Source organism: Rattus norvegicus, chromosome 8, assembly GCF_036323735.1.
Source record: "Rattus norvegicus strain BN/NHsdMcwi chromosome 8, GRCr8, whole genome shotgun sequence".
In the NCBI taxonomy this organism is placed as follows: Eukaryota; Metazoa; Chordata; class Mammalia; order Rodentia; family Muridae; genus Rattus; species Rattus norvegicus.
Genome location: NC_086026.1, coordinates 67,587,636 through 67,613,433, shown reverse-complemented (window position 1 = coordinate 67,613,433; position 25,798 = coordinate 67,587,636). Strand labels below are relative to the sequence as shown.

Below are 25,798 nucleotides of genomic sequence, written 5' to 3'. Positions count from 1 at the left end.
GGCTAGATTATAGATATCCAGTGTCCCGAAACACATAAATGAAGTATCAGTCCCGGAAAACAGTGCAGTGGGTCAATAAACGCTTCCTGGTAAGAATGGAGGGCAGAGGAGTCCTTGTTCCCAAAGAGTATCATTCTGGCTGTTTTCCTCCTTAAATGGGGTCTAGGAGTTGTCCAGCATGAAGACAGGTACTTCCTGTCTGGTTTAAGGGGTAATCTTTGCCCTCCAACTCCCAAGGCCACAGCAGAAGACAGCCTGGGGGGTCTGTAGAGCCGTGTTTAGAATGTAACTTTTCAGGTACCAAGTAAAAGTTGAAACTTCTGGGACCTTTCTTATTATCCCTGTCATCCCCAGAGGGAACAGAGAATCAGCCAGAACAAATGGAGCTCTGTGGAATAATCTCCCAATGATCAAACGTGTCTACTAAATCAGAGTTGGAAGGAGCGTAAGATTCCCAAGTTCCCCCTCTTGGACGCTGCTTTATGTTAAAGGTTCCCCTTGCCTATCCCATATCCACCTGCTGGCTTCATCTTATCCGCGTGTCTACTCAGATCCCTTCTGACTATCAACTCAGGAAGCCCAGGACAGAAGCCACTGGGGGTGACTGATGTCCGCATCTACCATGAGCTCCCAAGTCCTGTTCAGCCCAGAGACATACCCACTCCAGTTAGTCTCCATGCCTGTAGGCTGAGACCTGGTAGAAGAGCTGAGGGCTCACTGTCTTTGTACTCAGGACCAAATGCTAAATGTCCTCGGGATGCACAATTACAAGGTGGCCCCAGCTAGAGGTGGGCTCAGGGAGGCTCATCAACAAAGATGCCTCTTGCTTTGCAGAAGCCGGAAGGCACCCCAAGAGCCCTAGGAAGAGGTGAAGTCAATGAAGAAAATAGAATTTAAAAAAAAAAACTATCCAGGGCTGAGTGGAACCAGCAGGGTAGTGCCCACATCTTAATCCTGCTGTGCTTGCCAGAAACCCCACTTACCAGGCCTGAGTCCCCAGGGGCCCCCTCCAACTCCCTGCCTCATTCCCTTCCTCCTAAGCAGGTCTGTGGCTTGGCTGGAAGCTACTAGGACTGAGGGAGCATTGCTCTGTGGGACAGGCCACATAGCTAAAACCCGGCGGGCCATAGGGCCCCGCGGAGGAGGCCCCAGCAGGCGGACCAGGTTTCTGAAACCTCCAGACACTTCCAGCCTGTTGCTTATTCATTCAGAGTGGGAAAGCGCCAGCCTAGAGAGCAGCCAGCCAGTGTGGGGTTGGCCATGTAAGGGCCCCAGGAGGTCCTGCCCGTCCCGTGCCCTGCGGAAAGCCTCGTGCAGCCCTGGGCACCGCCCCTGCCCTGCCCTGACCCCTTGGCCTCAAAATGCTGTCATCGGAGGAGCCGTCCCGCTCGGGACAAGGCCAGGATGGACAAAGCTAGAGCTTGGGCAGGCGAGGAGCCATCCTGTCCTCGAGGCCGTGGGAAGAGAAGCACGCACCGGGGCCCACTCCTGAGAGCCTCTCCGCCCACCCGGCCTCTGCAGAAGGGCCACTATGGCTCTGGCCGGAGCCGGCAGCCAGCTGGGGACCCTGGTGTGGGGAGCCTGCCTGTGCGTCCTGGTGCACGGGCAGCAAGAGCAGCCAGGACAGGGCTCGGACCCAGGACGCTGGCGGCAGCTGATCCAGTGGGAGAACAACGGGCAGGTGTACAGCTTGCTCAATTCGGGCTCTGAGTACGTGCCTGCGGGGCCCCAAAGAGGGGAGAGTAGCTCCAGGGTGCTACTGGCAGGCGCGCCCCAAACGTCGCAGCGGCGCAGTCAGGGAGGACCCCGGCGTCGGCAGGCGCCGAACCTGCCCCTGCCCGGACGCGTGGGTTCGGACACTGTGCGCGGCCAAACGCGGCACCCGTTCGGCTTCGGCCAGGTGCCAGACAACTGGAGAGAGGTGGCCGTCGGGGACAGTAACGGGATGGCTCGGGCCCGCACCTCCGTCTCCCAGCAACGGCACGGGGGCTCCGCCTCCTCCTCGGTTTCGGCCTCGGCCTTCGCCACCACTTATCGCCAGCCATCCTCCTACCCGCAGCAGTTCCCCTATCCGCAGGCGCCCTTCGTGAACCAATATGAGAACTATGACCCCGCGTCGCGGACCTATGAACAGGGCTACGTGTACTACCGCGGTGCGGGCGGAGGCATGGGCGCAGGGGCGGCGGCGGCAGCTGTAGCCTCGGCTGGGGTCATCTATCCCTTCCAGCCCCGGGCACGCTACGAGGAGTACGGCGGTGGGGGCGAGGAACAGCCCGAGTACCCGGCGCAGGGCTTCTACCCAGCCCCAGAGAGGCCCTATGCGCCCCAGCCCCAGCCTCAGCCCCAACCTCAGCCGCAGCCTCAGCCCCAACCTTCCGACGGCCTTGACCGTCGTTACTCGCATAGCCTGTACAATGAAGGCACCCCGGGATTCGAGCAGGCCTACCCTGATCCCAGCACCGACGTGTCGCAGATCCCCGCCGGGGCCGGTGGCACCTACGGTGCCGCTGGCGATCCCCGTCTCGGCTGGTACCCGCCCTATGCAGCCAATGTGCCTCCCGAGGCCTATGTCCCTCCGCGTGCGGTGGAGCCGCAGCCCCCATTCCGCGTGCTGGAACCACCTTACTTGCCTGTGCGAAACTCTGATGCGCCCTCCCAGGGTGGGGAGAGGAACGGTGCCCAGCAGGGCCGTCTCAGCGTGGGTAGTGTGTACCGACCTAACCAGAATGGTCGCGGTGAGTACAATCCACGAGCGCTTTGGTTCGACATTCTGGACACTGGTGAATTGCTGCCTCAGGGGTACAGACCCCGTGTTTCTTACCAAAGGCCTCCCAGTAGTTGCTGAGCAAAGACTCTTTAGCTGACAGCCCCAGTGTGCCTCTCTCTTCCTGAATCCACCCATTCTCCATCAGGGTCAAAGGCCTACCCGGTAGGCCTGTGTTTTGACTCTGGCTTGGGGGAAATCGTGGAAGGACTAGCCAAGTTATAAGAAGTACTTTGCGGATCTGGCGGAGGTCATCCAGGGACAAGTGGGGAAAGTCTTTCTCCCCTGCTTCTCCTTCTTCCAGTCAGGGAATCTCTTTAACACTCTTAGAAACCCCCCTATGCCTGTGCATAGAATGAGGCAAGGATCATGGGAACCTTGAACCTTCAGGGTGAAGAGGCCTTAAGGATGATGCTTTTTGAGGTGCAGCAGCAGTGTCCCCCGTACTTGGACCTCTGTGAGCTAGCTAGCCGCTGGTGAGGTAAGTAGGCAGTCAGAGAGCAGCACTTGAACAGACAAAAGTTTCAGACCCCTGAGGGGATCCCGCAAGGCTGGGATGCCAAGGCCCACTAGCCAGGGCATAAAATTCAACTGAGCACTAAAAAAAAACAAAAAAACAAAAACAAAAAAAACCTGGATAATGAAGATAAGTTCTATTTCAGTGCATTAAAAATCTCTTATGAACAAATATGTCCACATTTTAAACAGACTCGGTAATGTTTCCATAACCCGAAGCAAACTGAAAAATCAATACGGGCCGTTTCTTTATTTGAAACGGGATATTTGTTCATTGCAGATTTTTTTAATTGATTTTGTTTTTAAACACACCGCGTTAAATATTACTGCTCTTGGGCACTGCACTTCATGATGTTCTGTAAAACATAACCCAGGCCAGTGTACCTCACTTTAGTCTTGGCTCTGAGGGGAGAGACCCAGGAAATGTCTGGAGACAGGCCACCCTCTGGCTTTCCCCAGGGATGAAGATAGGACCTATTCTAGGGAAGGCCATGTCATCTGCACACAAGGGTCAGGGTGGAGCGCTCTTCCTCTGCCAGATGGGCAGCTTCCACATGTGCTGTTATTGTGACAGGGGCCAACTGTTGCGTCTGGCCAGTGCTGGGTGGCCATCGGCCCATCCTCAGCTGTCCTAGAATCCCCTTGCTGATGCTGTCCATCCAGAGCTGTCTGCTCTCTGGTCAAGCTTTCCACTGAGTTCTCAATGCACACACAGCACACCCCGGGGCAGCACTCACTGTCCACAATCCCTTCTCCATACCAGGGTTGCTACCACCAGGGCTGTCGGGTGAAATTGAGCCTTTGGGACCCAAAGGTGCTGGTGTCCCGCCCAGCCTTGGCTGCTCAGCCTCTGTCAGCACTGAATAATGATTTCTCCAGCCAAGATGGCCTATCTGAAGGGCTGCTGTATGGGGGTTCCTGGTGCTGAAGACCAGGGGAAGGAGAGAGAGTCTGATGGGCAGGAGAGCAACTACTATGTCGTAGTCAGTGCACGGTCTTGAGTCAACCTCTGAATCCCCTTTGAAAACTACAGGAGCTCGGGGTGAATCAAAATGAGGGTTTTTTTTTGTGGGGGGCACTTCTATGATGCAATGCCAAACACCTCCACCAAGCCCTGTCACCAGCTTAACACAGTCTACAGTAGGCTAGCATGGCTTTGTGCTGACTTGCCCTGGGAACCCCTTGTAGGAGAGGGTTCCTTACCCATCAAGTACTTGACTTTAGTGGCTGCTTTTTCTTTCTTTTTTTTTTTTTTTTTTTTAGAATGTAAGACCTCAGCTTAGGCTGAGGCAAAAACAGAGGCCTCAAATGGCACGAGGCTGGCAGAGGTAGGCTGAGACTGTTCGTCTGGGTCCTGAGCCGGCCTGTTTTCTAGGAACCCCCTGGCCCATGAATCTTCAGAGGAGGATAGGGCAAGGCCCATGTTTGCAGTGGGATTCTGGACACTCAGCAGGCTCTGGCTCTGCTCCTGAGCCCTACCGTTCATTTTGGACCAACTGTGCTTCTCTCCTAAAGGTAGTGTTCTTGGGACCCAGATGGACAGGTGGGCAAGCATCAAATTCAGGCTCTGCTCTGAGAGAAGCACAGCAGAAAGGACAATTAATTTGATGCTGTGAATAGGTCAGCACTGGGAATAGGAGCTATGGGAGGTTCAGAGTAGCACTCCCTCAGCTTGGGGGAGGCACTCACTCGGTCATATCCATAATTCAGCCCTGAGTGGGGGCTCTGAGTTCCACTTCAAAAACCAAAGGAACTGGACCAGGTGGTAGCATCACAAAACTTTATCTCAGCCCTGGGGAGGCAGAGGCAGGCGGATCTCTGAGTTCCAGGCCAAACCTGGTCTACAGAGTGAGTTCAGCCAAGGCTGCATAGAGAAACCCTGTCTCAAAAAAACAAAATGCAAGCAAGCAAGCAAACAAACAAACAAAAACAAACAGCAAATGGAATCACAGGAGCTGGGAGTGAATCAGACTGGGGAGGGGGAACATCTGTAATGCAACACTGAGTGCCACCTATCCAGAGGCTCCTAGAGAACTTCTCAGAGGAGGAGGAGGTAGCCAAGCCTTGTGCAGGGGAAGGTGGTCAGCATCCTCTAAGTTCCCTTTCCTGTGATCATGGAGAAAATAGGGAATGGGGAGGGACTTGGGGTACATTCTAGTTTAGGGCCCATGACAAATCCAGAGAAGGGGCATTAGACTCCCCTACTGTTGGTTCCTCCCTCCCCACCCTGCTAGGCTAGGACCATGGAAAATCCCAACCCAGTGGAGTCCGAGCCTTGTACTTGAGATCAGCCCCCCAGGCCTGGTGTGGGAGCCCAGGGCAGATTCTCCGAGGCTGACTTCATCCCTCCTGGCCACATACCCAGGGGTCTGAGGCCCAGCGCTGGCAGCCAGTGCTTGTGTGTGGGCGTGTGCATCTGTCCTTACAACACCAAACACATGTGAGCACCGCCCACGTCCCCCCTTGCGTTTGTGGCTTCCAAGTGTCTGTCCTGAGCTCAGTCTCTGTCTCTGCAGCCTTCTCATTCTTCTCACGCTGGTGTTGGGCTGCCCAAGGCTTCTGTAGTACCTTTGTCTCTAACTCCAAGGCAGGTCACAAAGGTGAAGGAGGGTTTCCAGAGGCCCAGGGGGTTCACATGCCTCATTCATCTCTCAATTCCACTCAGAGAGGCCTGGGGCATGGCTGGCTGCCTCCCAGGGCTGGTAGGTCCCCTGCCTTGTGCCCACCCCCATGTCGTCTCTCCTTGAGCCTGCTACCAGACCCTCCTCCCCAGCACCCTTGCTCTGGCTCCTGCTTATCACACGTGCAGTGGATGGCCTCAGTGTTGAGATGCCCCAGAAGACCACAGCTCTCCTCCCCTACTGCATTGGCCGGCCTCGTGCGCTCAGACAACCTGTGAAAGACATAGCCACTGAATCTGGGACAGGTCACAAAGACGGTTGTGCATCAGCGCACTCCTGGTGGCTATGTGCTATCCATTGTTGTGTTGCGAGGGCCAATTGGATGTTGACACTTCCACCTGATACCTCAGAGTCTAAGGTACTTCCTTTCCTTTCCCTTCCTTTCTGCCTCCTCCTCTTTTCCAGGTACCCACGCCCACCATTGTGCCGGTCCTGGGACCACATGTTCTCCTAACATCTAAGGGTATTTCCAGGGTAGTGTCCTCTCTAACCAGCCTTGTGCACTGCAGAGGCAGGCCCTCAGTGCCTGGGAGGAGTCCTGGCTTCCTGCCCTCACACCCACTGGCTAGTCCCCTCACTTACCTGAGGCTGGTTCCCTGTTTCTCATGCTGCCTTCCCCTCCAGGTCCTCTGCTCTCCCCCACAACACTTTGAATAGATGCACAGAAAAGGCAGAGGCCTCCACCCAGCAAGTGTCCTGAACTAATAGAGCTTTAAGGCCGGGATGGAGTGCTTGCCGAAATGCAGCACCTTCTGGGCCTTGTGACCTACATCTGGGATGTCCTGATTGCGTTTGCTCCCACACGCTCTTAGTGACACAGGCCACAGGCCCTAAGAATATGAGAAGAGGAAGCCTGGTGAGATAGCTCAGAGACACCACAGACAAGCTTTGTATAAGATAAGCAAGGGGAGGTAGGACAAGAGCCCTGTCTTTCAGCCAGCTGGGCCTCTCCCTCTCACCCTCCTCACATGGGGGGAGGGGTGGGCGGATGCGGGGGGGGGAGTGGGGGGCCTGGGGGAGGCTCCAAGTGACTTCCAGCTTTAATCCTCAAGTCTCAGCCTGGCACTGTTAATGGTCCCATTCCAGAGACAGGATGAAGGGTCACTCCCTGACTCTTGATCTGGGTACTGGGACTTGAGATCATGTGAACTCATCCTGGGTTCACAGCCATGCCTGTTTAAATTCCTCAATGTTGACTGCATAGCACACACATTTCATTTACTCATTCATTCAGTCACATATCCAGTCACTCTGTGGCTACTTAGGTACTGGTTGTGACAATAAGGTGGCATGGAAGTGGCAGAACGCGTCTCTGACCCCACAGTACTTGCCAAGTCCCTAACACTCTTACAGTCTCACAGTTAAAGTCACAGGCACCTCTGCAGGTGAGGTGTTCAGTGTCACGCCCAGAACCAATCACAGCTTAGCATCCCTCTGCCTTCCCTGTAGTCTCAGCTGCTCCTTCAGAGAGCAATGGAGTCTCCAGGCCAGGAAAGTTGTAGAGGGTCACTCAGGTTGAGGAGGGAGAGGGAGAAGGGAGAGGGAGAGGGAGAGGGAGAGGGAGAGGGAGAGGGAGAGGGAGAGGGAGAGGGAGAGGGAGAGGGAGAGGGAGAAGGAGGGAGAGAGAGAGAGGGAGAGAGGGAGAGAAGGAGAGGTGGGTGTTTGAGGGAACATGCACAGTTCTGAGAAGCCTCCTCCCAGGCAGACTTCCTGTCTCCTGGCTCACTATCCTCTCATATGGCCTCCGTTCCCCTGCCCTCAGCATGAAGTCTCTGTGGAGCCGTCCCTTGTTTAAACAGGCGTCTGATGGTAGCCGCCACCACTTAAAAATGAGTTATGCTCTGCCAAGCACTTTCTTCCCATTTTCTCATTTGAGCCACCTAACAACCTCAGGTACAGCTAATAGCATAGAGTAGCATTATCATCCTCTTCATACAGGAGGAAATCAAGCCCCAAGCCTCAGAGAGAAGTCAAGAGTTATGAGCAGCCGACCTGGACTAGGAAGGGTGCCTACCCTCTCTCTGTCCCATTCTCACTCTGCCTTACCCCTTGGCACCTGACTCAGGGACTCTTTTGTCTGAACCTCTGGAGGGGGCAATGTTGTTGTTGTTGTTGTTGTTGTTGTTGTTGTTGCCTTGAGATTACAGGCACTGCCCCACTCCCCACCCTCACCCCTGTTGTTGGGGCTTCTTAGAAGTGAGGGTAAGGAGGGTGTTAGTGTCTTTGCTGGCAGCAAGCTACTGCTGGGCTTAGCTAGGAAGCTCTGTCCCCCCTCTTTCCTTTCTCTTGATGCCCCTGGGTGTATCTTCTGGACTCAAGAGGGGCACCTCTCCCCAGGAGCACCCTGCTGGAGTCCACCCCACTTCCTTTCCAAGCCAAGAACACATGGAAAACTCCCCAGGCAGTGACTAGACCTAGCAGGAGAGGAAGGGAACAGGAGGCCGCCAGAAGTCCAGCCAGGCAGCCCACACCTGCTTCCAATTCCTGTGCCCAGCATTCCTGTGGAGAGCAGCAGGGGCGGGGTGGGGGGAGCAGGGGACTGGAAGGAGAGGCTGAACCTCCTTCCCACCCATGGCCTGACCCAACCACCTCCTCCCAACTGCAGCTGGGCCGAGGGGCGTTTTGGGTAGGTTCAGGCTTACCGAGCAAGGGCTGGGCTTGGGTCTCTTGCCCCTCCCTCCTCCTTGTGATAAACCCCTAGAAACCGGGCATCTGACTATTTTCCAAGAAGCAGGGAGGGAGTCAGAATGCCAGACAGAAAGGAGAGAGGCCAGTGCTGTCAAAAGTGTCAAACTTTGGGAGACGGCCTACCCTTTTCCCTGCTTGTGGGCCAACTGGAACCATGGATCTCACAAGCCCAAAGTAAAGAGGCTTAGAGAACTAGCAGCAGCTATGCTTGATAATGAGGCTCACAAAGGCAGGCGATCGCAGAGTCTTTGTGGGTACAGGCATTCACACACTTGCTCACTGAGTGTCTGCAGCTGCTGGCCCAGGGCACCTGGGCAGGTGGGTGAACAGTGATGGCCTTAGACTCATCCTTGCCTTTTCTCTCAGCCAATCAATGAGCCAACCTAAGTGTCCAGTTCCCAGCTTCCTGTACATATGGGATACTTAGGCTGGCAGCTCAGTGCAGGCAAAAGATGACAATGCCCATCAGCCCGACTGCTCCCGGGAGCTCCTGTCCAGCTGAGGGTTGTGAATAGCATCTCTTGAGGAAGTGTAGTCACTTGGTGGGGATGTTAGTGCCTTACTGTGTGCTGAGCGCTTACGCCTGGGCACTGTTAGTGAAAAGAGCCATGAGACGTGTGCCTTTTTGGACCGAGTACTGCCGTTGACACGCATAATTCATAGGTGAAGTGTAGGTGCTCTGGCTAAGACGGAGGTGTCTAAGGAGGTAAAGAGCAGGGGGAGGGAGCAGTTCACAGAACTGACCGCTGCAGGCCTCAGCAAAGGCATATCTGAACCAAGACTTGGGAGGCATGAGTGATCTAGCTGTTCAGCCATCTGGAGGACAAGCATTACAGACAGGGGGTGGGGGGGGGGACAGCCACCTCAAAGATCCAAAGACAGGAGTTCCCACGTGTGCTCCAGTGTGCTTACATGGAGTAAGGTAGAAACAGAGATGGAATAGGAGACCGGCAGAGAGGTTAGCAGGGCTCAGGCTACAGGCAATTTCCGGGGCCACTCTGAAGTCTTTGGCCTTTACACTCTGTGTACTAGGGAGCCACTGCAGGAGCCTAACAGCTGTGCTGGGAGTGCGGAGTGGGAAGTTAGGTATGGATGTGCGAGCTGTAAGAGAAAGCAGGGTGCTGGGGGTCGGGGTGGGGGAGTTGGGCTTCACAGGTGGGCTCTCGGCCTAATGGTATTGCCCCAGCGTGGGTAGAATTGACCAGGAGAATGGGGGGCGGATATGCATGCACAGAAGGGCACAGGGAACTTTCTAGAAGTAGAGAGCTCAGGCTGCTCTGTTAAGGAACTGCTTCCTGATGCGTATACCTCAGATTTCCAGAGTGGCAGGAAGGTTCAGGACAGACCACTAAAGGCCTTTGTAGCCATCCTGAAATGTCTAGGCTCCCCTCTTTTGGCAGCTGGGAGCCACTGAAGGTTCTAGACTTGACTTTGAGGCTATAATAGTCCCTTTCCCCAGCCTGGAATTGCCCCGTCACCATGGGGCAGAGTGACTTCTGTAGCTACCTTGTCTACAAGCTAGCAAGAACAGGTGGAGCACCTCTGGGCGGGTGCTGACAACTTAATGTTTCAATTATTAGCTAATAATTTCCTGGGTTTGGGAGCTGCCAGCTCTGCCCCGTGCTGGCTCATCTTTATTCAAGTCTGAGGCGGGCAGAGCCTTCTGCTTTCCCCACCTAGGGGCTCCTCCGGAGTCTGGCTGTGTTCACTTGCCAAAACATCCCACTCAGCACATATTTCACAACCAACTGATGGGTTTCTGCTGGACTGTGTTTATCCTCCAGTCCTGGGCTCAAGAGATTAGGGCTATGTCGGATTCCACTTCCCATCCTCCAAGAGCCCCAGCAGCAGGGGCTTAGGAAACACAGATGCCAGGGGAGGGGTACGGAAGCCATGGAGCTTGCAAAGCGTGAGGGGAAGAGGTGAAGTGCAGACATGCGCAGAGGCACATGCTGGGCAGGAGGGAACAGGTTTCTAATGAGGCAGGAAAGATTTGGGTCAGCCAGTGGGATAATTTCCTGACTGTTGAAGCATGGGCTGCTAAGGTCGTGAGAGGTCTCAGGCTCTTACCCAAGGCTGGAGAATGGATTGAATAGCTCTGAAAAAAAGTATTTTTATCTCCAAGTGTTTATGGATCCATCCAACCTGTGCTCAAGGGCCAGTTAGTTAGTTCAGGCTTTCCTGCGTCTTTCAGACAGGGAAACTGAGCCTCAGATTGGGAAATGAGGCAAAGCACTGGGAGATCAAGTGCCTACTAGAAGACCACACTTGAGTTATGTTCAGGAAGATGTTCCTGGTCATTGTCCTCAGATCCCCAGGGGCCATCATGGGAGTGGTCCAACAGTATCAGACCTAGCCCAGCACAGGAGGACAGGGCTTATCCTGAGGCCACTGGTTACAAGATTCAGTGTAACTGGTCCTTGTGTGGAGTCCTGACTACCACAGAGGACTCTGAGGACAAAGCTGAGGTGCAGTGTTTGGCCTTTCTCTGGACTGGATCTTCACTACCTTGGCCCAGGGGCCCATCATGGCAGGAATCCCTTTGCCTGATTGCTTAATGGCTTGGGACTTGGTTCACTCACACCCAGGCCCTCCCCAGCTGAGCCCTGGGCTTCGGTTATCCCAAGGGTCTTTGCTGTCTTCTGACTCAGTGTTCCCAGTACACTGGCCCAGGCTGTGGAGAGCACATCCCTCCCTAGAGAACACAGGGCCCTGGCACAGGGATCCAGGCCTTGGGAATAAGGGGATCAGAGCAAACTGGAAGCAGAAAGGCCAGGAGAGGATCACATATATGTCTACAACACGAGAAGCCCAGCCAGCACAGCGATAGGACCCAGCCACCCTCAGGATAGGCAGTGGGGTAAAGTTGTCACACAGTCTTTGGGCTCTAACCCACCCCCAAACTGTGAGACAGGGATAAGGGAGGGAGCCGAACAGGGCTGCCAGGTCCCCTGTGGGTTCAAAAGGGAGCTGGCTGTGTGTGCTTAGCAAGCCTGCCTGTGAGAACATGTGTGGGGAACAGGGCTCAGAGGCCACTCCCTCCTAGGAGCCTGCTCAGATGGGATGCTGGGAAGGCACTCTGTAGACTCCTCTTTATCAGTTCCAAGCCATGTAAGAGGTCCTGAAAAAGTGAAGACACAGTACAGGTCATTGTAAGACTGTCGTTTCTGTTTTTATGTATGTTAATGCTTTGCCGACAATGTAGACATGTGCACCATATTCTTGCCTGATTCCCAAAGGTATCAGAAGAGGGCATTACCCTTAGCCTGGAATCTGGCTCTTCTAACTGTCCAGGAGTGCACAGCCAGCTCATGAAACAGCCTAGAGAGAAAGGGTCGAGCCAGGAAAGCTCTGTGAGGCCATCTGTGGAGCTACAAATGGTTTGAAGCTACCATGTGGGTGCTGGGAACAGAAACTGGGTCCTCTGTAAGAACAAGTGCTCAACCATTGAGCCATCTCTCCAGTCCCTTCATCTATGGTTGGGGGTGGGGGGTTTTCTCTTTCTCCTCCTTTTTTTTTAAACCCCTGGCTGCCTTGGAACTCAACTTCTAGATCAGGCTGTCCTCAAACTCAGAAACCAGCCTAAAGAAGGAGGCTTTGTTCCTGTGTGGAAAAACAAGCCATCTAAGGGACTCCCTGGGACCTCAGCAGGAGTTCCTGAGGCTGAGGTAAGAGACCCAACCTGAACTTCCAGGATAGCAAGGGGGTGGGGGCACAGGTAGGGAGAGGGGAGTTTGGTGAGTCACAGGGACTTTGGTTGTGGTCAAAATGAAAGACAATGCTGACCTCATGACAAGAGTGACTTCATGTAACTACCCAGGAACACAAAAACAATCCACAGTGCTCCAAAACCCTATCAGTATGTGTCAGGGTTGGAGTCACTTCCCTCCCTCTGTTGCGATGATGGTTAATGATATCATACATCTGTCAGAACCTTGCCAAACTATGCCAAAAATCTGTGTCTGTGTGTAGAGCATGCTTCAAAAAAGAAGTTTATTTTCTTCTATTTCTTTATTTGATTTGATTTCTGTAAGTGTTTTGCCTCCATATACGTATGTGTACCATGTGTATACCTAGCAGCTGTGGAGGCCAGAAGGTGGTGTCAGATCCCCTGGAACTGGAGTTACAGGTGCTTGTGGACCACCTCATGGTTCTGAGAGTGGAACCCAGGTCCTCTGCAAGAGCAGCCAGTGCTCTAAACTGCTGAGCCATCTCTTCAGTCCAAAAGTTTATTTTTTTAAAAAGATTTATTTATTTATTTATTTATTTATTTATTTATTTATTTATTTATTTATTTATTACATACACAGTGTTCTGCATATATAGCTGCCTGATAGAAGAGGGCACCAGATCTTACTATAGATGGCTGTGAACCACCATGTGGTTGCTGGGAATTGAACTCAGGACCTCTGGAAGAGCAGTCATTGCTCTCAACCTCTGAGCTATATCTCCAGTCCCCAAAAGTTTATTATTATAAAGACAGACGAATGACAGAAGGGAGCTGAGACTTGAGGTTATGGAGTATACCTCACTTCCTACTGGGATTTTCCTGCCGTCAGATTTCCTCATGCTTCTCTGTGGGTTCCTTCTGTTCAGGTGGGAGCCTCTCTGAGAGCAGGACCTGCATCCCACTCACTGCCAGCAGACCACATGCTCTACTTCTTTAACAGTTGGTGACTGAACACATGACTGTCCACATCTGTAACTGTGGACCTATCTCTTTAAGACCACATACTATACCTCAGGAAGTATGAGGGTCCCTGTCTCTCGAGTGTGCTCTCAGACAACTCCTCCCAGCAGCTTCTGGGCTTACACAAAAGCTATTCCTCTGTTAGAATCAGAAAGGATTCCTTTGGAAGGGCCTTTTCTCTTAGTTCATTGCTTTTGTTTACGACTTAGAGAAAGAAACCAAGGACAGAGACTAAGGCTCAGAGTTGTTGATAGATGGGGCTCAGTGTGCCCAGGATCAGGGTTCAGTGTGTGAATAGGATCGAAGCTCCATGTGTGGTAAGAATCAAAACTCAGTAGGTTAGGTCTCAATAAGACCAGGATCGGGGCTCAGTATGTGATTAGGATCAGGGGTTCTACATGAGCCCACAACTATGGTTTAGTGTGTGATTAGAATTAAAGCTCAGTGAGTGACCATGGTTAAGTCAAAGTGTGACCAGAACCCACACTCACTGTATAACTTAGACCAGGGCTTCCTGTGTGGTCATTGGGTTCAGTCTTGTGACCAGGGTCAAGCTCAGTCAAGGAACAAGAACAATGTAACTGGCTTCCAGTGGCCCTAGCCTTGGACTCTGGCTCTTCTAACTGTCCAGGACTGCACAGCCAGCTCATGAAACAGCCTAGAGAGAAAGGGTCGGGCCAGGAAAGCTCTGCGGAGCCATCTGTGGAGTATTTATTGAAACAGGGCCTGGGTGGGAGCGGCAGACTGTCTGGTGCTGAATGCTGGGCCCACGAGGCTTAAGCCTAGCTGCCACACCCACCTATTGCTGAGTTGCTGGAGGGTGGGGAAAGGGGACCCCTCCTCCCTTTCTTATCCCTCTTCCAGAAACTTCTGGGAATCAGTGGGTGAGAACCATCTCCCAGCTGGTTTGAGGTCCTGAGGGTCCCTTGGGGAAATGACTGCAAACATTCCAGGGGGCTCATGTCATTGAGCCTAGGCTGGCCAAGAAGTCCCCCATTTGCCAGGAGCCACCTCATCCTCACCCACCCTGTACTCTGAGCTTCTTCTCCATTCCAAGTAGGTGAGGTCACCCGGGCTCACCCAGACTGGGCTGCCCCTGAGGCCCAGGCCCTAGGGAGAACAGGTCCAAAGCAGGGGCCCAAGGGATGTGTGTGTGTGTGTGTGTGTGTGTGTGTGTGTGTGTGTGTGTAAGAGAGCATCTGTGTGTGTGAACATGGATGTAAATGTGAGTGTGTATATGTGTTTGCAAGAGAGTATGTGTGTGTGAGAGTCTGTGTATGTATGTGCAAGAATCTGTAATTGTGTGTGTGAGAGAGAGAAGGAATGGAGAGAGAGAGAGAGAGAGAGAGAGAGAGAGAGAGAGGGAGGAGGAGGAAGAAGAGGAGGAGGAAGAGGAGGAAGAAGAGGAGGAGGGGTATGCAGGCCTATACCTCCCTCAAAGGCTGTGAAGCCAGGCTTCCTTTGTCTGCCTCACTGTCAGGACCTATAAGCTGATGGGAGGGATTGGCAAACGGGGCCTAGCATCCCTTTCCATGTCTCAAGCACTGTACCCTAACTGCCTCTACCTTTCCTCACTCCCCAAGAGTGAGGTCTAAGGTGCTAGGAGGAACTTACCATCTCTTTTAATCATTTGCTGGACAGGATTTTCCAAGGCTCTAGAGAAGACTCTAAAGCCCCAGGCAGTCCTCTGTAAGCTCTCTGGGGCAAGGATCAACTCCACCACCAGAGCCCTCACTCCCAACATCAAGATCATCCTGCCCTTCCTCCCCTGAGATGGGTCTGATTCCTGCCTGTGGTGACTGCCTATGGGTGCTAGCTTACCCGGATTCTTACTGGTGAAAGAGAGGGAAGGCTGACTCTGGTATAGCCTAGAGAATAAGTGGTCCAAAGGCTAGAGCACCCCCTGGACCCTGCAGAGGTGGGAGCCAGACCCTCCCTTATGTTGGGCACCAGAGGATGCCCACAGGGGCTAGCCATGGGCTGGTCAGGAGTCTGAAGTGGCAACAGGTGCCAAGAAGAACACATCCTGAGCAGCTCGGCTGGCACCAGGCTTCGAATTCTGCTGGCTCAGGCAAAGTGTTTGCTTCCTGCTCACCCCTCCTACCAGTTAACACCCACCTAGCTCTGCCCATGAACCTTCTGGGGCCCACCCTGGGCCATAAGCCCAGGCTGTCCTGGTGGTCCTTGAAGTAGGCTGGCTATAGAGGTGAGAGGGGTGTCTTGGCTAGTGTGCAAGGCCTGGGGAGCGGGGACAGAGGGAGAGCTCTCTCAGGAAATCCCTTGGTCTCCCTAGTCCTGTTTCTAAGCCTTTACTTGTAGCAAATTCCAGCCTCCAGACACCTTTCCCTCCAGCTCCTGGGACTTGTTCTCAATCCAGATCTTCCGGGATGTCGCAATGGCTCCCACACCACCAAGCTGTAGAGGTAGTTATCTGCTGCTGACTTCCTTGAACCCAGGACACAATGACCAGGAAGAATGGCCAATAGTTTGGTGGAGGAGGTCCTTGGAGCCAACAGTAACCAGCCTGACCCTTTTGGTGCTGTGTTCTTCCCATTCTCTCCAGGCCTCCCTGACTTAGTCCCAGATCCCAACTACGTGCAGGCATCCACATATGTGCAGAGAGCCCATCTGTATTCCTTGCGTTGTGCGGCAGAGGAGAAGTGCCTGGCCAGGTAAGAGGCTTGGGGTGAAGCATGAAGCAGAGTGCCTTGGGATAGTCCGTGGGGATAGCCAGAGCCTGGCAAAGTATCCAAGCCTTTCGGAGCCCTGCCCTCCATCTTGCCTGGCTTAAGGAGTGAGGAAAAAGGAAGAGAGGTCTTCCATCAACCTACATTCATTTTCTACTACACTGTGACATCATTCTTAACACTAGCCCTGGCAGAATAGGCTGCCCCATTAGGAAACTAAAGCACAGTGAAAGGAAGTAAAGTTGATCCTGTAGTTCCTGTGGTCAGTGTGGGTGTCAGGGAAGTCCTGGAGAGCACAGTGCTGTACAGTGAAGATGGGTGTGGCTTCGTTTGGCCCTGGCGGCCTGTCTGATCATAGCCGGGAATGACTGGGCATGGGTGATAAGGGGACCTCAGTTATGTACTGTTCTGCTCTGCAGAGAGGAGGAGACCATTGCCCTGTTCCTGCAGGGCTTAGCGTCTGTGCACTGAGGCTCTCTCCCTGTGCTGAAAGACCTGGTTAAAGGGGACATCGATCTGCTGCCCTTCTGGTCATCGATGCCCAAAGCATTTTTTCTCTTTAATTGTTCACTTTAAAAACTTTTTTTAAAATAATTTTTTTAACATGAGAATTCTCTTAGCTTTCACTCTCTAGGAGACTCTTTGGAATGTCCACATTTACTCATTTCTAGACCTTTTAGCCCTGTTCCCCTCAGAGTAGCTGACCATAAGCTCTTAACTCTCTGTGGTAAGATAAAGGACTTTCATCAGCATATAACTCAATGTAACGTTCCTTTCGGAAAGCCATCCATTTTTAAAACTGATCCTGATCAGGGTGATGGGTAGAGCGGCTGATTTACGCTCTGGTGAAAGTTCCTTATATTATCACAAATAATACAAGGATGGGCAAAGTATCCCTATTCCGTTCATGGGCAGCCACTCGGGTGACCTGACCTTGTCTGGTGTACCTTGTCCTTGGGAGGAGAACACACCACTTCTGTGGGCATTCTTCCAGTGGTAAGAATACAATCTCCATGGCAGCCGAATTCTCACTACATCTTCTTGGGTGAGGAGAAGGCAGCCTGCCCCCTGCCCTGTGTGCCTTCTTCATCAGGCTGGAGTGAGTGTCCCCTCATTCCAGGCTCTGATGGCAGCAAGCAGCAGGAAGAGACTAAGAGCAGGATGCACAGCTCCAGGGCTGGGGGCAGAGGGGGTGCTGAGTGAGGTCAAAGAAAGAGGGGCCTGCAGGGATGTGGCCTCCAGGAAGTCTGGGCACAGATTACGGACTCAGAAAAGTCTGCAGAGCTGAGGCCCTGCAGTGGGAGGATTCTCCACAATTGGTTCAAGTGTGGGCTGTAGCCCTGGGCCAGGTCCCACACTGCAGACCGAACCCAGAGAAGGGAGGGGATTTGCTTCAAGTCTTGCCATAAGCCTGTGGCCAAGTTAGGCCTAGAAGCTAGATCCTGTTGCTTTCCCACGATGCTCTGAGACGAACAGCAGGGCAGGATTTCACCAAACAGGCAAGGAGGATGTTTTGTTTCAACCCAGACACAGACAGATTCCAAACCTCCCCCAGACAGGGCCAGGGCCTTACGTCTGAGCCGCCTGCTGTCCAGACATATTCTCAGAGAGAACTAATCCCCACAACGGGCCACCTCTTGCCTCTGGCCTTACAACCCATCCCCAAATGAGGCCAGCCAGGACAGCTGTCAGCGGTCAGCTGCAAAAAAGGAGAGCTGGCAGCCAGACTTCCTGGTGCGTGCATGTGTGTGTGTGCTGTGCATGTGTGTGTGCACATGCGCACACCCTTCTCTCACAACAGACATCCCTCTTTTCTCTTTCTTCTTCTGGGAATTTAAAGTCACACAGAGAACAAGCTTCCAGAAGACAAAGTGCACATTGCTGATCCTGAAGCCATGTCATCAAGGAGAGCTGGTCTAATCACATCTGCACCAGCCAGGGTGCATGTGACATCAGGATGAGCCATAGGTAGTATTTCAAGAGCTGCCAGGCAAACAGGACACTTCTAAGTACAGCAATCATGGCAGACTTCCTGGAGGAAGGGACTTGGATTGGGTCTAGGAAGCTTAATAAGCCATGGGTCTATGGTCATACAAACAGCCTGGGAGGAAGGGGAAAGAGAGAAGTCTTATGGGAGAAAAGTCCTTGGAGCTCTGTCTCAGTCTGTAGTGGAGTGGGGCACAGGGGACGACCAGGAGCATGAAGACTTAGCCCAAGATGCTCAGACCTGGCTTTTGGTCGCACACAAAGACACAGCACACATTTTGGTCACCAGTTAAGGCTCTGTCCAGAAGAAGGAAAAGTTTAGAAGCTCCTGGATGTGGCTGTCAGGATCTACTTACATTTATTTATGTGTGCATGCGTGTGTGTATGTGCATGTGTGTGTACACGTATGTGCGTGATATGTATTCATGTTCAAGTGAGGCCCAAGGACGACCCTTCAGGTCATTTTCCAGGATGTCACCCACCTCTTTGCCTCAGGGTCTCTCATTGGTATGGAAGTCTTCGGTTAGGCTAGGCTGGCTGGCCAGCAAGCTGCTCGGATTCCTGTCTCCACTCCCTCAGTCTTGGCATTGGAAACACGCAGCTCCGTGACTGGGTTTGGGCTGGGCTCTGAGGATTGGACTCGGTTCTAAATGCTTTCAAAGCAAACGCTGTACCAGCTCAGCTGTCTTCATCGGCCCAGAACTGCTTGTTTTTAAATTATCCTCCAAAGACTTTTCACGTGACCCTATCCTCTCCCAGGGTGCTGCTCCTAGAGGAGTTGCCTGGAAGCTCATGGTCCTCAAGGTTGTGGTCCGAGTCTATTAACGGCTGCCAGTCACACACAGAGGGCCAGAGAAGAGAGGAGGCCAGGTCTGGGTGGTGTCCAGAGAGAAGAGGCCAGTCCTCACTGTCATGCAGAGATCAAATGTCGGGATCTTTGGGGCAGGGAAGCACAGAGGACGGTGGCTTGAGCTGTTCAAAGGGACCTGATTTTTGGAGTCTTGGCACCACCATTCCAGTCCCCTTACCTGTCTCCACAGCACAGCCTATGCTCCTGAGGCCACCGACTATGACCTCCGAGTGCTGTTACGATTCCCCCAGCGTGTGAAAAACCAGGGCACGGCGGACTTCCTCCCCAACCGGCCACGCCACACCTGGGAGTGGCATAGCTGTCACCAGTAAGTGAGATGCCATTGGCCTTTGCTTCTTCCCCTCCCAGGTCAGGACTCCCTCTCAGTGCCTGAATCTCTCCCCAGTAGCACTGGGAGATGTGGGTGCTCGTTCCCACCCTGGAGAGGATCCAGCTGGTCAAGGATCCTTGGGGACCCTCGGTGAAACTGAATTAAAAGATGGGCCATAGGGTGACCAGTCTTGGTCAGGGATGGAAATGTCTAGAGTTCAGGATTTTGTCCACGGGAGGCCAGAACAGGAAGGAGTCCAGAAAAGAAGTGAGGAGCTATAAGAGGTGTCGTTCTGAGGTGACTAGCATCAAGATGCTATCCTGTGGGATTTGGAATAGAAGGGTTCTGTGGTTAGGAAGCAGATAGACCATCTGGGCCATTTCAAGAGTGAGCCTGAAGAAAAGCCCTGGGGAAACTAGGCCTCCTTGTCTCTCCTCCCCCAGACATTACCACAGCATGGACGAGTTCAGCCACTATGACCTACTTGATGCATCCACGGGCAAGAAAGTTGCCGAGGGACACAAGGCCAGCTTTTGCCTGGAGGACAGCACCTGTGACTTCGGCAACCTCAAGCGCTATGCGTGCACCTCACACACGCAGGTTGGGCTGGTGTGGCAGGGTGGGTACAGGAGTATCTGGGTGGGTGTGGGCCAGCTAGGGGGAGAATGAGCAAGTGTGAGACGGTGCCCTCTGAGCTCTGGGTGAGGATCTTCTCGCCAGTCCTGAGACCAGCAGAGGGCCCTAAGCAAGCCCCTTCTTCCCTCATCTCAAGAGGTGTCTGTCTTGGAGATAAAAGGACATTGCTACCCTGGACAGTAGTGGCCTTTAATTCCAGCACTTCTTGAGACAAGCAAGTGGAATCTCTATGGGTTCAAGGCCAGCCTGGTCTGCAGAGGGAGTTCCAGGACAGCCAGAGCTACACAGAGAAACCCTGTCTTGAAAAACTAAAAAGAAAAAGAAATAGAAAAAAGAGCATTGCCATGTAGTGTAGACAGCACCAGGTCTCATTTACCTAAGGGGGACAAAGGTCTATCCCAATCCTACCTTCTGCTGCTTCCTCTATAGAATGTCTATATGCCCAGCTATCTTTTCAGCCCTTTCTCCAGCCTTCTCTGTCAAGCATCTTCAACCATCTGCCCCTTCGCTTCATGCCCCCTCTACCTATGGCTTCTCTACCATCTGCTTGACTCACCCATCCAAGCAAGGGCTTGAGCCACTGTAGGCCCAGGCCAGGGAGGAAGCGCAGAATTAGAAGGCCCAGACTGCCTCTGGTGGATATGGAGTGGCTTTAAGGTGTGACCCCTTTCTCTCCCTTTCCCCAGGGCCTGAGTCCAGGCTGCTATGACACCTACAATGCGGACATCGACTGCCAGTGGATCGACATAACAGATGTGCAGCCTGGGAACTACATCCTCAAGGTGGGGCTCCTGCTCTGCAGCTCTCTCTCCCACCTCATACCTGTGCTTACTGTCTCCCTTCTCCGACTGTGCCCCCACTGGCCTTGTTACTCAGCCGGGCTGCCATCTGCAACATTATCTGAGATTATGTTCCTTTCTGTCGGTTTCTGTCTCAAGCACATATCGCTTCTCTTTCCCTAGAGACCCTAAGGAATCTTTAGCCCAGCTGTAGTGACAGAGGAGGCGAGGGCACCATCCCCTCTAAGTGACAAAGAGCCAGAGAACAATCCCATGTTTGGGATGACAGGCTCTCAGCTCCTCACAGGACTGTGCCATGCCCCAGGGCGTCTATGACCAAGATTCCTTCTGTCAGGAACCCCTCTTGTTACCTGGAGTGGTGTGAGCTTACCCCTCACTCATTCCTTGTTACTGGGACAGATAAGAAAGCACACTGATGATACCCTGCTCACCTTGGGACACCCATACATGCAGTGTAGGGCTATGTCCCCACAGCCTGACCTCAAGAGGCTAAATCTTAGTTCCTCCTTGCAAATACCTGTAAGAAGGAGCTGGTAGAGAGATAGCCCTCAAAAGCCTGGTCTACCAGAGTGAGTTCCAGGACAGCCAGTAATGCTCAGAGAAACCCTGTTTCAAAAAACAGAGAGAGAGAGAGAGAGAGAGAGAGAGAGAGAGAGAGAGAGAGAGAGACAGAGACAGACACAGAGACACAGAGACACAGAGACACAGAGACACAGAGAGACACAGGGACAGAAACAGAGAGACAGAGAGAAAGACACAGAGATAGAAAGAGTCAGAGATAGAGTCAGAGAGAGGAGAGGAGAGGAGAGGAGAGGAGAGGAGAGGAGAGGAGAGGAGAGGAGAGGAGAGGAGAGGAGAGGAGGCCCTCAAAACAGAAAACAGAAGCAACTCGTTGCTGTGCAACCTGAACTCTGCTCCACAGGTTGCCTGGTGAGCTACTCTTCAAAGTAAGAGGCTCATCTGAATTCCAGGCAGTGGGCAAATTAACCATATAAATGGTACATAGTTCAAGCTGTGAAGAATACACGAAGATTTCAAGTAACATCTGCTCCTTTTAATATTTTTAAAATTTTCTAATTTCTTTTTTTCTCTGAATGGGTGCCCCGCCTGTACATATAACTGTGCATTGTGTGCACAGCACCTCCAGAGATCAGAAAATGGCATTGGCTCCCCTGCGACTGGAGTACAAAGCTGCCCTGTGGGTGCTGGGAACCAAACCTGAGTCTTCTGGAAGAGCTGTCAGTGCTCTTAGGGGCTGAGTCATTTCTCCAGCCCTGTTCTCTTTAAGTATTTTGGCTTTTCTTTTTTCTTTGTGGTGTGTGTGTGTGTGTGTGTGTGTGTGTGTTACTGAAGATGGGAACCATTCATGCTAGATAGATGCTCTGTCATAGGATTGCACCCCCAACTCCACTGCATCCAATCTTAAGTGTCCTTCAGTGACTGTTACTCCAAACTGTCACGGCTTAACTCTGTAGCTTTTTCAAAGAGCACAGAGCATGCTTGGGCCATCTTCTTAAGAAGTAGTGGCTTTAGAGCATGGTGAGTACCCTGGGCTCTCGACAGGTCGCCTAGACCTGTTGTGATAGATAGCTGGCTGTGAGCGCTGGAGTCATGTAGACCAGGCGTTGACTCCTGTTCCACCCTCACACCTCCCAGGATTCTCTGGGGCAGAAACCAGCAACAACAACGCCCATGCAGGGGCCTCGTGGAGTGGTCTCTGACTCTGCAGAAGTTTCCAGTCTCCTGCTGAGGAGACAGATGATGCTTTCCTGGACCACAGCTTTCCCATCCTTCTCTCTGCGTCCCCAGATCTCTCTCTCTCTCTCTCTCTCTCTCTCTCTCTCTCTCTCTCTCTCTCTGTGTGTGTGTGTGTGTGTGTGTGTGTCATGTCTGTGTCTACTTCTCCTCTAATGACCAGGTGAGGTGCAGCCTCCTGACAGGCCCCTTGTCTCCATCTCTCTTCTCCAGGTGCACGTGAACCCCAAGTACATTGTTCTGGAGTCTGACTTCACCAACAACGTGGTGAGATGCAACATCCACTACACAGGTCGCTTCGTCTCTACAACAAACTGCAAAATCGTCCAGTATGTGTTTGCCCACCCCCTGACTCCTACCCCAACTACATCCCTGAAATACCTAAGACGCCTACACTTTGGGGCTGAGCCACTGGTGGTGGAGCACAGACGTGTGCCAGCCCCAGGCGGAGTGCTCACGAGGTGCTCGGGCTATGGGGCATTGACATGGGTCCGATCCTGTAGTCCCCTAGGGTTTTCAGATAGGAACTGGCAGAAGGCAGGATAGTCTGGTTAAATGCATGGGCTCTGCAATCACAGGCTGTGTGCACCCTTGCTCTGCTCATACCTTTGCCCTCAGAGCCACTTTCTTCACCTCCCACCTGAGTTTGGGATGAGAGCCTCAGACCTGATGCTTAGGCCTAATGCCAGCCTGTTCAGGTCCCAGCTCACAGAGGAGCAGAACAGCAGGTATGGTCACTGACTGGTGTCATTTTCAAGTGTTATATAATCCCAAAGTAGGAGTAATTTTGGTTGGAATAAACCAACTTCTGTTGTCCCTGAGTCTTCATCATGCAGAGAGTTAACAGAATCTGGCCCTGGGCTTTTGGAATATGGTTACTAGGCAGGGTCTGTTAGGGCCTGCTGCCCCAGGTCAGCTGAACTCATTCTCCTGAATCTCTCCTTCCAGGAAACACTTTGCATTGAACCCTCTGCTTACAAACTTACAACTTCCCTCTACTCCCTGTGAATTTAAAATGTTTGCTTAGGCTGCAGCAATATTCTTCTACTAAAAATGTCCCAGCACTTTAAGCTTAGTTCATCCACTGTGGTCAAGCTGTGAAACTCCAATTTCCCAGAGAGGTATTGTTACCCTGAAGTGTGTGCTTGTCAAAGGATGGCAAGAATGGGAGTTTAAGCCTGTGGGGTTAGGGCTTGTTGTGTGACTAGGATCAGGGCTCAGTGTATGACAAGAATCAGGGGTCAATGTGTCACCAGGATCAGTGTTCAGTGTATGACAAGGATCAGGGTTCAGTGTGTGTGAACAAGGTCAGGGCTCAGTGTGTGATTAGAATCAGGGCTCAGTATGTGGCCTGGGCCAGGGCTCAGTATATGACAAGGATCAGGTCTCAATGTGTGACCAGGATTAGGGCTCAGTATATGACAAGGATCAGGGCTCAGTGTGTGACCAGAATCAGGGCTCAGTGTATGACAAGGATCAGGTCTCAGTGTGTGAGCACATTTAAAGCCAGCTCTCCCATCCATTAACCTATCCCTCCCACTCATATGCTCATGCCTGAAAGAACAGGTCTTGCCACCTCTACTTTAGTACAGAGACCAGGTGACTTAGGAGTAGAATCAGGCTTCTATCACCCAGAACATGACTAGTGGGTAATGTGACTGACTCCTGCTCTTCACAGGCAGCCTAGCTTTCATAAGCCTGAGTTTCTAATGCCTCTGGATGTGTCTCTGGTCACAGGGACCACATCAGCACCATCAGGGTAGACATCTGGGCTGCCCTTGTGCTCCCCTGAGGCCTGTGGCTGTGGAGGCAAAGGCACCTCCTTCCAAGACCTCTTTACATAAGTGCTTGGAAAGCCCCAGGTCTTATTAGGGTGTCCCTGTGACCCTGACCACAAGCAGGCTGCTGGGCCAGCATACACAGGAAGCTGCACAGAGCGTTCCCAGAAAGGCCACGGGACTGACACATGTGGGTTTCCATCATGTTTCTGAAGAGGGGAAAAGAGAACATTTTTCTCCTTTTTAAGGAAAAAAGGGGGGGTCAGACTTAGAAAATAACAGACATGCAAGTGTTTTTTGACAAAAACAGCTAGAACCTGGGGCCTGGGGCAGCCAACGGGAGGCATGCTGGCTGAGACTGTGCCCAAAGAGGTGAGAGGCCCTGAAGGGGAAATAGACCACCCCCCTGCACTACAAGGAACCTTATCTGTCAGAGAGGTGGGCCACCTTGCAGATGTCACACTATTGACATTCTCTCTCTTTCCTTAGGTCCTGATCTCAGTGGACGGAGCCCCCCTTGTCTCCCCTTGAAAAGCAGGACCTGCTTCCAGGCAGCCTCCCCCAAGAAGCATAGCCGCCTAGCCGGAGGGCGAGGGCAGCTGGCCGCTGGGGCATCCCTCCCTGCCGGCCTCAGGGAGTGAACATGGACCAAACCCACAGGGATTCTGGATGCCAGACCCCGTTTTGTACCTAAGTCTCCTCTACAACACCATTTTGTCTGTTGTTGGTTTTAATTTTGATGTTTTGGCCATCCCACACAGCAAGATTGCCCGGGTGCTTAATAAAACAAGGGTTTTCTAGTCTGGAGTTCTGCTGTGCCCTGGTGGTTTGGCAAACCACAACTGGGTCAGGCCCAAGAGATATTCTGGGGTTTCAGTCTTTGTGTAGGAAAATGTTGAAAGGGTGTCTGCTGGACGGCCAGGACTCCAGCAACTTCCAGGTTACCAACCATATCCATCATGGAAATGCTGAATTTAGTCCAAGGTCATTCCTGGGTAGATGACCCCATCTCATGGAATGAGAGAAGAGGTGGTAGGTGGCTCCAGCTATCTGTTCTGTCTTTCCCCTTTCGCCCAGTCTACCACCCTTTACTGCTCCTTCTTTCCTTCTCAGACTGTAGCTCACCAGCAGCACCAGCAGCAGCCGCCGCCCTGGGAACTAGCCACCCCTTTCACAGTGCTGAGCAGGCACCCTCCGGACAACTGGGGAGAGACAGAGAAGCCTTCAAGGGGGAAAGGGCTACCTTCCCAAAGAGAGAGGAACATGAATTCTTGGCGGAGGGGTGGAGGGGTTGGGCTTAGGTAGAGTAGTGGGCTTGGAGACTGTAGGGAGTGCAGGATAGAGGAGCTCCACTGTCCTTCCCTGGATTGGCATTCTAGAACTCCTGGACACCAGTCCGGACCAAGAAGAAGTGGAGAGAGAATGTCAACTCCTTTCCTCTTCTCCCACCAGCTCTCAGGATTTCTTTCCACCCACCTGCCACTGCCATTCTGGAGAATAACTAATAGGGAAGGAAAAGAGACTTGGCTCAGGGCTCTAGTTCAAGCTGTTTGATGCTGGGCCAGGCATGCTATACCTCTGTGCCTCAGGTTTCATCATCAATAAAATGGAACTGTCCTCCAACCTGGCAAAGCCA

The 25,798-nt window shown here is 52.6% G+C and overlaps 1 protein-coding gene across 1 annotated transcript; it reads left to right on the top strand.

Annotated features, from left to right (window-relative positions):
- The first annotated feature begins 1,209 nt into the window (after positions 1–1,209).
- Positions 1,210–25,798, top strand: Loxl1 (lysyl oxidase-like 1). Its single transcript, NM_001012125.2, has 7 exons — positions 1,210–2,735; positions 15,903–16,011; positions 19,053–19,190; positions 19,637–19,793; positions 20,516–20,611; positions 22,598–22,713; positions 24,652–25,798. The coding sequence occupies exons 1-7, from the start codon at positions 1,532–1,534 to the stop codon at positions 24,656–24,658; spliced, it is 1,827 nt and encodes a 608-aa protein (NP_001012125.1). The 5' UTR covers positions 1,210–1,531; the 3' UTR covers positions 24,659–25,798.

Bases quoted from the DNA above. Each gene is read 5' to 3' on its own strand.
- Loxl1 (NM_001012125.2), top strand. From the start codon at position 1,532: ATGGCTCTGGCCGGAGCCGGCAGCCAGCTGGGGACCCTGGTGTGGGGA. The intron at 16,012-19,052 runs GTAAGAGGCTTG...CTGTCTCCACAG, and splicing joins GAGGAGAAGTGCCTGGCCAG to CACAGCCTATGCTCCTGAGG. The intron at 19,794-20,515 runs GTTGGGCTGGTG...CCCTTTCCCCAG, and splicing joins CGTGCACCTCACACACGCAG to GGCCTGAGTCCAGGCTGCTA.